This window comes from Hibiscus syriacus, unplaced genomic scaffold (genome assembly GCF_006381635.1).
Source record: "Hibiscus syriacus cultivar Baekdansim isolate YM2019G1 unplaced genomic scaffold, ASM638163v2 tig00111273_pilon, whole genome shotgun sequence".
In the NCBI taxonomy this organism is placed as follows: domain Eukaryota; kingdom Viridiplantae; phylum Streptophyta; class Magnoliopsida; order Malvales; family Malvaceae; genus Hibiscus; species Hibiscus syriacus.
The window spans coordinates 1407926-1420367 of NW_024063040.1; the positions used below are offsets into that span (position 1 = coordinate 1407926).

At 29.8% G+C, this 12442-nt stretch overlaps 1 protein-coding gene and 1 pseudogene across 1 annotated transcript; both read right to left on the bottom strand.

Moving 5' to 3' along the window:
• Positions 1–506: 506 nt before the first annotated feature.
• On the bottom strand, positions 507–1013 carry LOC120157486. The gene is made up of 2 exons (XM_039168590.1): positions 793–1013; positions 507–683 (listed from the first exon to the last, which is right to left on the bottom strand). Exons 1-2 carry the CDS (start codon positions 934–936, stop codon positions 510–512), a joined length of 318 nt encoding a protein of 105 aa, XP_039024521.1. The 5' UTR covers positions 937–1013; the 3' UTR covers positions 507–509.
• A 644-nt stretch (positions 1014–1657) lies between these two features.
• On the bottom strand, positions 1658–7203 carry LOC120157485 (annotated as a pseudogene).
• Positions 7204–12442: the final 5239 nt, after the last annotated feature.

Here is a 12442-nt window from a genome sequence, read left to right on the forward strand (position 1 = left end):
TCAACTGAGTTTTTGGAAAAAACTCTATATACATTTTATTATATTATTATTATTATTATTATTATTATTATTATTTTATTATTATTATTATTATTATTATTATTATTATTATTATTATTATTATTATTATTATTCAACTGAGTTTTTGGGCTAGTCAATGACTGCAAAATTTCATTGAGATTGTTTAATCTGCATATTTTAGCAATATTCTTTCCATCTTATTTAAATGTTATTAAAAGAATACATAAACATGTAAAAATATTACTGAAGTTATATTAATTTCATAAATCAATAAATAAAAGGAAATCAATGCCTAAAATGAGATATTCTAACAAATTAAAAATGCGTAAATTTGTTAGGCAATTTGATGATCTGAAAACAAACAAGTGAATTTTTCTTTCAAAATCGGATGCATTTCGTAACTTTCATATATGAAAATGAATGGAAAATATTGAAAATTTTTAAGCCGGAGCTAGTTTACTCGGTAGTTGGTAAAATTAAGATCTTCATCAATCGAGAAAGATATCTAATGCTAACTTTATAACGAAACAAGAAATCAAAGTAACGAAGATTACTTGAAGAGTGAGCTCCATTGATCCACGCTGCTTGATTTGCTTGATCTTAAGCCGTTCCTTCACTAACGCCACCCTCAGGTTTTCTATTTCTCTCGTCATCTTCTCCTTCTACGTCGAGTCGGGAGAAATCGAGATTTTAATCAGGATCTTAACTGAAAACCGTATTGAACACAAATTCGAGCGATTATGAGTATGAAATGTCAAATTATGATTTTACCTCAAGTTCGTCGTTTTCTGCAGATCGGAGGACGCTATTAGAATATGATTTCAGTGAAGAAAGCAGAAACGCAGCTTTGGCACATCGAACGGCGATCTGTAATCTTGGAGCACCGTCTATGGTTTCCCCTTCGGTTCCTTCCATTCTCTTTTTCCTAAATGAAATTGAGAACCTGCTTTCGAAATTTGAGCTCTGATTTATCCTTAAATAGTGTGGATAATGCGAGCCAAGCCAAAACTCCGCGTTTACAACTTTATTTGGCACTTTCTTGATTTATTCTAATAACGATTAACTAAGCCCATTGGGATCAACCTCAATGAAACTGGCTAATCCGTCCGCATTTTGTTAACATCAACTATTTAACCGAATCCTACCAAGCTCAAGTTTTAAGAAATTCAAATTCGAACAAAATTTAGATTTTAAAGCTTAACTCGAGTATTCGAACTCAATTAGAAGAGTATTTGGTTCGTATTATTCAAAATTATATGTAAAATCTTTTTTTTAGTTAATCTAGGATAAGTACAATATAATATTTGTTCAAAGATAATTATCAACTATTTGACATTGAACGCTCACACCCCTAATATTTCTGGTGCTTGAACTCGGACCTCAAGAAATAACAATAATTTTCTTACTACCGAAGTAGCTTAGTTCGTGCAAATTATACTTATAATCTTAAATTCAGATATATGATTATTTCGTAATTGATAAAACACAAGACTGACTAACAATGTAATTACTAATGATGGTCCATATCTCATTTTACATGTTAAATCCTAAAACATAATTCTGAAAACCCCGCAATGAAAAAGGTGAAATAATATGATCACACCTCCATGAAAGAGATAACCGAAAAACAGCCGGAAACGACGGAGCTAACTCACGGGTTAGACCTAAGAAAATAAACCAAAGCAATTCTGGTTTCGCCGCCAGTGGGTTTGCGTACACTGCCAAGGTAGTCCCGAGACTGGACCTTCTCGTCTGCAAATATGTTGCTGCTGCTCATCTCCCGCAATTTCGCTGCACTAGTTGGTGTCTCAGCAGAACCTGGCGGAACGTCACCCTTAAATATGTCATTACCTGAAAGCTCGGCGAATTTCTGATTATGAATTCTCTTAGCTGTCTTAACAGCAGCATCCTCAATGCCACCTCCTGCAGGCTACAAAATAACATCCAAGGCTTATTGATGCAAATTGAACTAAATGGCAAAACTTAATGATTAGGAAGGGCAAGTTTCAGGTACATCACGATAGCATAATTGAAGCACAGAAACGCATTTAACCTATTAATTGAACTTTCAGCGAAGCACGGTATATGATTCATAACTAGCTTTGGTAATACCTCAAATTTTGACTAGTGACTAAAATGTAAGTTTTGAAGGTTTTGTGGTTAAAGTGTAAACTTTGAAAAGCTCTGGGACCAAAATGTAACTTTGAAAAGTTATATATTTTAGCCTGAAAATGAATAGTTTGACCTAAAACTAGAATTTTTGTGGGAATCAAATTTTCGGTACGGGAATTTTGTTAAAAGCTATAAAGCGATAAAGTTTGGTATTGAAATCGGATAATCGGATCGAACTGGAATTTTATGAAAATTTGAAGGATGTTATAAAATGGTTGAAAATATTATTTTCATATTTTAGATCAAAGAAATTTGGCTCAGAAAAGTGTAATTTTCAGATTTGGTTGAATAGTAGAAATTTAGTGACTAAAATGCAATTTTGAAGATAACACAAGCATTTGGTAATTTTCAAGTTTCATAATGGTATTTTTGTAATTTCTCATTAATTGAATATTAAATTCAATTATATTATATTAATGCCAAGTGTTAAGGATACTATATACTAGAATAATCAAGGGAAAAATAACATTTTCATCTATTTTTCTCTCTAAGGCCAAAACCACCGAGCACCAAGGTAAATTTTTATATATTTTTTTGATTTTTTAAGCTTACATGATTGATTTTGTGACTAAGTTGTGAAATAGATAATTAATCTACATGAAATTCTCTATCATTTGTTATCAATATTTCATGGTGAAGATGCTTGTGTGTTGAGATTGAGAATTAGGGTCTATGTAGGATTTTTGGAGTTTGAAGAATTGAATAAAATTTTGATATTTTAAGGTTGGAGATTAATTCTAAGACATGTAAGATGATTAATTTGATGTGTACATGTTTGTATACTATTTGGCCTAATTAGGGTTTTTGGAAATGTTGCGATTTTGATGTAATTTGAAGTTGTTATGGTTAGAATAGCATGAATTTAATCTAAGGAAGTTGAATTAATGCTTGAAATGAAATGAAAATCAAGTCCTAAAAGAATTGTTATATTCGGCCATAAGGAGAAATTAGGGGGAAATATTAAAAAATTTCCTATGGTCTAGAAATGATTTTAGAAGTGTTCTATGTATTTTGGAAATTAATTTGGATCAATTTAGAAGATTGAATTAGTAAAAGGGCTAATATACAAGTTTTGAGAATTATGGGACATTATTGCATAAATGTGATAGATGGAGTCTTAATGCTGAAATTTTAATATTAGAAATGCTGGAATTTTAAGTTATAAAGTTGATTGGAACTAAATTTCAAGTTTGGTAAAGCGTGAGGGTGGAATTCGAAAAGTCTCAATATTATAGAGACTTGATTTCAAGTTTATTAAATGTAGAAGTATCATTTGGATAATTATTGCAATGCTGGAAATTATATTTAGTATGTTGATTTTTGGGTTCATTTTTAAGTTGAGATTTAATTGCAAGTTTATCAAGTTGTGTGGTTGAAACTGAAAAGTCTAAGAAAGTTTAGGATGAAATTATAAGCTTTTGAATGTTTAAGTGTTGATTTGAATATTTTAGTAAGGTGCTGGAAATTTTATGTGATTAATGTAAAATGATCATAATGGTGAAGGGTCATTATGAATTAAATGGGAAAGTTAATATGAATTCTAAAAAGAATTCATAATTTATGGCTTGATGGTGTAATTGGCAAAAATTGAAGGGTTGATAGTGGAAATAAATATTCATGGGATTGAATAAGCATTTTGAGAATTTTGAAATTATGAAGGAAGTATGATTTAGTTTTATATCGATTCAAGTATTGATTTTATTTCTATCGAATTTTATAATTTCGTTTAGATTATGTTAGTTCGATATTATTATATAATGTCGTCAGATCACGGTAAATCTAGTGATCCATGTAGTTTGAAAGGAAAGAAAAAGTGTGGGATCGAGAATATAATATTGTGGAGAAGGTTCGGTAGCGAGGCAAAAGTGAGTGCATTTCATTTGTATTTATGTTATCGAACAAACATTGGCTTGCGATGAGTCAGTGTCGGAGTTATGTTAAAAAGTGACTCCTAGTATATGTGAAGTATGATTCAAGCCTATATGTTCAATTGGTAAGTTAATAGAATTAGTGAATAAATTAAGGATGCAAGTTGATGAAATCTGCCTAGAAATTATGTTATATACAATAAGTTTAGAAAATTACTAGAAATTATACAAAAATAATTGAATGATGAATCGTATACCTTTGTATTTGTATATCAGTCTAGTTTTGTTTAGATCAAACAAAAATTGATTTCGATGAGTATACAAAAAATATGAATTTTTAATTGGTGATAGGTCAGAAAACAGGGCAGCAAATTCTGTCCAAAACAACTTCTGTCAGTCAACTTTGAAAATTTGCTATAAATTGTACAAGTAGAAATAGATGGAGTGCCTTATATGGTTAGATTTGTATTCGAGTCTAGTTTTCATTGGTGCAAACAGAATAATATTTCTTTGAAGATAGCGCAAACTACCAAAATATGAAATTTTGATAAATAGTGTAGTTGAAACAATGGAAAGCAAAGGATTAAACCTAAAACTTATATTTTGATTTATAAGTAAAGTGTTAAAATGAGTACATAAGTTTATTTAATTAATTTGCTTGAAGATGACTTGTGACAAGTCAACCTCGTATTATTTTAGAGTATATATTTTCTATTTTAAATATGAATTATTTATATAATGTTCGTATAAATGTTTTATGAATGTTTAGAGTATAAACTGCTAAATTATGATTTTTATGAGAATGATATTGGAAAATGCTAATAATTGGAAACGTTGAATAATAAATTATATGAATTTAAAGTAAAGCTCATTGTATATTGCATTAAGAATTGTAGGTACAATTGACATGTCATGAGGTGGAGTGATTATGATATATTGTGGTGTTACGGTGGGTAGAGATGCACATAGCCGGATTTAAATCCGATCCGGATCGGATAAAAACCGATCCGGTTTTTTCACTAAGCCAAAAAACCGGTTTATAAAAAAACCGGTTCGGATCATAACCGGTTTGGAGGGCCGGATGATGTAACCGGTGTAACCGGTTTCGGTTTGAAAAAAAACTAGTTTTTTAAAAAATCCGGTTTTTAATCCGGTAAAAAATCCGGTCATCCAATTTTCTAAACTCCAGACCGAATTTTTAAACCCCAGACCGGATTTTTTTCTCGGATAAAAAATCAGTTTTTTATCCGGTTTTTTTCAAACCGGTTTTTAATCCGGTAAAAAATCCGATCGTCCAATTTTTTCCCAAACCGATTATACTATCCGGTTTTAAAAATATCCGATCCGGTTTAAAAAAACCGATTTTTCCCAAATCCGGTTTCGGATATTTTTTGCGCAAAATCGGATATTCGGATTTTTTGTGCACCTCTACCGGTGGGTACACTAGTATATTTTTCATATATGATTGCACTTTGTGTGCATATTATGATTCCAATGTGATAGCACTCTGTGTGCTTATGATATATTGTGGTATTACCGGAGGGTACACTAGTATATTTTTCAGATATAATTTCACTTTGCGTGCATATTATGATTCCAATGTGATAGCACTGTGTGTGTTTATATTGTTCAGATTGTGATGAAAGCACTAAAGTACTTATTGCACACACTCGTCTGACTCACGTACCTTGTATTCTCTTACATATACATTGGGCTATAATGAAAAATGTGAAAGTTATGACAAAATATGAAAGGAAGGAATGTGGAATTAAAATGAAAGTTCTAAAATATGTTCGAATGGAAAGAACATGAATTGTTTATGATATTTGATGTTGATTTACATGATTTTTGATAAAATCATGAGATAATGATTTTAGGTTTTCAAGAGGAAAACAACATGAATAGCTTGGTTTGAAAGTTTTCATATTTTTATTTAAATTTTAGATTTATGTTTATAATGTTTTACGAAATCTTATGGTTTATCTCATTTTAGCTATGTTACTGCTTCACTAAGTTTTACTTAGTGCGCCATAATTTTCATGCGTAGGTTTGAGAAAATAAAAGAACATGAAGTAAGGAGCGTGCCAGCATCTTGTTGAAATCAAACATACCGACAATATCAATAAGACATCCTAACTTTAACTTATTAGTGACATGTACATTATATTTGTTGGGTTGTTTTATCAAATTTATATTAAAAATGGGTCTGAAATAGCAATTTAGAACTATTTTAATGTTTGTTTAATTTCAGTTATAATCGTATTTATGAATGAATATTATGAGTGATTTTAAATGGCTTTAAACTAAGCAACATTAGGCAGTTGTATATAGATACGAAACAACATGAAATTGCCTAATTGCTACATAAAATCAGCTTTGTTTAGAACGATAAATTATTATGTTATGACTATGCATATTAAATGAAAAATATTTTTAAATGATAAAAAGAATATTTTAAACCGAAACAAAAATTTTAAGTATTTAGACAACAAATGTCTATTGAATTGATGTGACATCTTTAACTCATATTACAAGACGTATACGGGCTATAAGTGTTAACTTTTAGGTGAAATTAATTGATTTAGGCACAATACGTTCCACCATTATCAACACTCAGTAAGCAGAGTTTGAACACGTTGCATTACGTGTATGAGCTTCCCCCTTGTCGAAATTGTCCTTCAATGCCAATGCACGTTCGGTTGTTGGCCTTGGTATGATTTCAGGCGGGGGTGCAAAGATGTCGTATCTGCTAAGCTCCTTGCACTTGGCATCAGAGAGTTGCTTCTTCGGTTTTGAATCCTTACTCTCTAACTTCCACTCAGCTCACGCTGCTTCGCGACCTCGTCAAGAGTAGTCGGCTTTTTGGGGGAAATATTGTCTTCCTCGGCAAACGAAACAGGACTGATTCTAGTTAGCGCCTTCTGATAGTCCCAAGCAACGTCGACACGAATATAGTATGTTCTAAATGATGGATTAGTACATGATTGTATCAGAATGGAGCAGATACCTGGTACATTCGTACCCCGTTTTGTTGTTTGAACCAGGATTGGCACTGCCTGGTTCGGACTCGTCATTTTCTCCCCTGGCTACAAAAATACCACTACCAGTCATCTCCTTCATTTTATATCCAGAATGAGGTTTCCTATAACATCAACGACAGTTGCAGAGGTAATTAGATAAATAACATAAAGAAGAAGCAAAATTCCTCCAAGTTTATATCTCATTCAACAGTTGATACAAAAAATAGAGATCCGACAGATCATGACATAATGGTTGATAAATAACAACCAATAAGGAAAGCATTCACGAATAGTGGAAAATATCAAACTTGAAAATCTTAAATTACACGCATATCTGACAAGATTTTTATGTTTTTCTTCAAAATTCTTAAAACAGGAGGTTACATCTATCAAACAGAAACGAAATAAAAAAAATCCAAATAGAGCAGATCTCACTGTTTGTTTAAGCTTTCAAATTCTTCATCAATGACTTGACCTCCAAATACCACTATTTTATCCCGTCCGACGGCTACCATAAATCAAAAGGCAAAAATCAATTGAAAAAACCACTAATTCGCAACCACAAAGGAGGAGGATGAGAAGTACCTGGTGAGGCGGAGGAGGTGTAGTCCGGCTGAGGAGTCTCAAACCAAGTGAGCATATCTGCTCTAGAAGTATGTGGCTTCCTAACTGGAGTGCTCCTCTCCATTTTTTTCCCAGAAAAGGAAATGCTTACAATTTTATCAAACGAAATCCTATTGTTTCTCTATTCTTACGCCTTCTCTGCAACAACAACAAAAGTAGGGCTCTGTTTTCAGAGCTGAGAAAGAGTGAAGAGAAAGAATCAAAATGGCATCTGAGGGAAAGATAACGACGAACCTGTACAAAATCCTGATGATACCTTGATCCGTAACTCTCTGTTTTGCGTTTTTGCTTTGAATTTTGATCTCTCCCCTACTTTTTCGTTTATACATTGAAAATGAAAAAAATAAGAAAATAGAGTAGCTGATACTCTACTGATTTTTTGAATCTTTGTACCACTCTTAACTTCCTATTATCCAAATTTGAAATTCTGTTAATTCAGGAGATTTTTTTACCCTTAAAGCCAAAACAAAAAAAAAAATACAAAAAACATCATTTTCGTTTTATCTCCTTGGCGTTCCCATCCCCATGGCCATGGGAGCATTGAAGGAATTGTAAGTATCTGGACATCCATTTCACCACTCCAAACCAAATCATTCCAAATAATTTTGTGGATCACATTTGGAAATGTTTAACTAAACACGAACAAATATAAAGCTAAAAAAACAACGCAATCAAAAATTTAAAAAAAAACATAATAAAACAAATTAGCGCTACGTTGAATTATATGTAATATATTAAGTTCCAAGTATTTTAAAATGTTGTAACTGAGAAACTTATCTTACAGATTAAAAGCGGAACACAAAATATTATAATGCAAAACTGGAAAAGTTATCAATAGTAGTAACATAACAGGTTACACCTAAAACTTTATAAACGGTAAAAAAATAAGTTATAAACAATAAATGTTATGAATATTATTAACATTTTAAGTTGCGATCAAGAATATCTATAATAAATACGGGTGTGCCCAAGAATGTCATGATTCACTAAGAAAGTAGGTTACGATCTGAAACATTAATATTTTTATTAATAAAAAGGGTTGCGCCTAAAATATTATCAAAGTTTAAGCTAATAGAGCCTTAGATTTTCCCACGATAACAAAATAAGTTAAAAGCTAAAAATGTTACGAATATTTATAATAAATACGATTGCACCCAAGAATATCATAGTTCATTGAGAAAGTAGGTTACAATCTAGAATGCTAATATTTTTTTAAATTCGAAAGTATAGATATTTTTCCACAAATATTGATACTTTTAAATTAAAAAAAATGAAAAATAAGAAGGATGCAAAGTATCAGTACTTTTTCACAAGTACCGATACTTTCAAATTTTAAAAAATATGAAAAATAAGAATACTGTAAAATATCGATATTTTTTAATTTTTTATATATATTCATAATATTTTCAACTTTTAACTAATTTTGTTATGCTCGTGATAATCGTAGTGGGTAACTCATTTTTTTAATGTCAACTGTTTAAATTATAAGTATAAAACTGTGTATATGATAAAAAAAAGTAAGACAAAACAAGTTTCTCATGATAACGTAGTAGGTAATACATTTTTTTATATCAACCGTTTAAGTTATAAGTATGACAAAACAAGTTGTTCATGATAACATACTAGATAAAGCCTATTTTTTTAATGTCAATTGTTTAAGTTACAAAAATGAAACCGTTTATATTTTGCAAAAGTAAGACAAAATAGGTTTTTCATGATAACGTAGTAGGTAAAGCTTTTTTATGTTAACCATTTAAGTTATAAGTATTAAACCATTTATATTATGAAAAAGTAAGATAAAAATAGGTTGTTCATGATAATGTATTAGGTAACACCTTTTTAATGTCAAACGTTTAAGTTATAAGTATGAAACAATTTATATTAGACAAAAGTAAGATAAAACAGGTTGTTCATGATAACATATTAGGGAGCGTCTTTTTTAATGTCAAACGTTTAAGATATAAGTGAAACCGTTTATATTATGTAAAAGTAAAACAAAATAGGTTTTTCATAATAATGAAGTAGGATGTGTCTTTTTTATGTCAACAGTTTAAGTTATAAGTATGAAACTATTTATATTATGCAAAAGTAAGACAAAACAAGTTTCTTATGATAATGTAGTAGGTATCACCTTTTTTATGTCAACGGTTTAAGTTATATGTATAAAACCTATTCTATTATGAAAAAGTAAAACTAAACATGTTGCTTATGATAACGTACCAGGTAGCGTCCTTTTTTATGTCAATCATTTAAGTTATACGTATGTAACTGTTTGTATCATTAAATATTTATACAAATTTGGTTTTGCTTGTAAAGTAATAGGTTTAGCATTCTTTTTAGCTTAGCTCATTAAATTAAAAGCTAAAAATATTACGAATATCTATAAAAAAATTGAAAGTATTGATATTAACAGAAAAGTATTAATACTTTGCAACCTTTTCATCTTCCATATTTTTTAAAATTCGAAAATACCGATACCTGTGAAAAAGTATTGATACTTTGCAACCTTCTCATTTTTCATGTTTTTTAATTCAAAAATATCAATATTTGTGGAAAAATATCGATACTTTCGAAGTTAAAAAGATATTAACATTATAGATATCAACCTACTTTCTTAGTAAACAATGACATTCTTAGGCTCAACCATATTTATTATAAATATTCATAACATTTTCGGATTTTAACTTTTTTTTTTATTGTGAAAAAATATAAAGCTTCATCAGTTTAAACTCTTGTAATATTTTAGGCGTAACTCATTTTGTTAATAAAAATATTAACATCCAGATCGTAACATATTTTCTTAGTGAACCATAACATTCTTGGGCACAACCGTATTTATTATAGATATCCATAACATTTCAACCTTTAACTTATTTTGCTATCGTGTGAAAATCTATAACTCTATTAACTTAAATACTGGTAACATTTTAGGCACAACATATTTTGTTAATAAAAATGTTAGCATTCTATATCACAATATACTCTCTTAATGAACCATGATATTCTTGGTTACAATCGTATTTATTATAAATATTCATAACATTTTTAGCTTTTAACTTACTTTGTTATCGTGAGAAAATCTAAAGCATTGTCAGCTTAAACCCTAGTAACATTTTAGGAGCAACCTAAAATGTTAATAATATTCACAACATTCACCGTTTATAACTTATTTTCTTATCATTTACCTAAAATGATAATATATTCATAATATTTACAGTTTTATAACATTAGGTGCAACATGTTATGTTACTAAGTTTAACGTTTTCAATTATATATTTTAATAATTTGTGTTCTACTTTTAATATGAGAATTTTTTTAATTATTTACGTTATTTATTAGCCTTATTTTAGACAACTTACACTAAACTCCCCCACGTTTGGGTATTTGGATATGTTTCATGTGCGCTGAACTCAGCGTACCTGTGGGCTATGGCTGTGTTGTCCTACGAGATCTGCTTCGTTCCTTCCACCCTCAGTTTAACTCAAATCATTATTTTAGTTAATATTTTAAACTTCAACATGAATGAGCTATTCGAGTTGGTTTCGATGTATTTTGAATAAAAAGATTAGGTCACGATCCAATTCAACTTAATTAGGTATAAAAATGGGAGCTTAATTACGTTTTTCACTAAATGTATTTATTTGAACAATAAATTAAATTAAAATTAATGATTTATTAAACATTTTATAATACAAAAAGATAAATAAAAAAAGGAGAAGAGAAAGCCCATTTTAGGCGAAGAGATGGGTCCATTTATTATGACCCATTAACAATTAAAGTCATCTCTAACATTTTCGAGAGGACGAGTGAAAAAAAAGACCCTTAACAAACGAAAGTAAATTATATTATTTTAAATAATTAATTTAATACTACACTAATGAATCATAAAAAATTTGTTAAAATAGGGGTCTTAAAAAGTAAAAAGTGAGATTGAAAAAATTAGGAGTCTCGACTATTAAGGTAAGAGTGAGATTAAAAAATTAAGGGCCTAAATTATAAAGGTAAAATGTAATATTGAAAAAACTAGAGGCCTAAATTATAAAAGCAAAAAGTATGATTGAAAAAAGTAGGGGTCTTAATTATAAAGGTAAAAAGTGAGATTAAAAAATTAATAGCTTTAATTATAAAAGTAAAAATGAGGTTGAAAAAATTAAGAGCCTCCGTTATAAAAGTAAATAGTGAGATTAAAAAATTAGAGGCTTCAATTATAAAGGTAGAAAATAAGATTGAAAAAGTTAGGTTTGTCAAGTATAAAAGTTAGGTTTGTCAAGTATAAAAGTAAAAAGTGAGATTGAAATTTTTGGATACTTAATTATAAATATAAAAAGAGAGATTGGAAAATTTAGGATACTTAATTATAAATGTAAAAAGTGAGATTAAAAAAAAATTATAGACCTTAATTATTAAAATAAAAAGTGAGATTACGACACGAACCAACTTACCTAAGTAGTTAAAGAAATTGTTGTTATTCGTATAGGTCATGGGTTGATAACGTGGCATATGACATTACAAATGAGTTAAATTGGTAACTCAAACATGACAGATAGGTTGCTACGTCAACACCGTGGACTGTCATGTCAGCACTATGAATTGCTACGCCAGCATTATAACGATCATCGACAAAAAATCGTTGGTCAAAGGACCACAATGACTTTGTTTTCTAAGTTGAAGTGTCATATTGGGTTTGTTTTCTGAGCTGGAAGACCACATTGAGATAAAAAAAAAATAATGAGGGCC

Coding starts and splice junctions, on each gene's coding strand:
- LOC120157486 (XM_039168590.1), bottom strand. CDS start 936: ATGGAAGGAACCGAAGGGGAAACCATAGACGGTGCTCCAAGATTACAG. Junction 684..792: donor CAGAAAACGACGAACTTGAG/GTAAAATCATAA, acceptor GACTCGACGTAG/AAGGAGAAGATGACGAGAGA.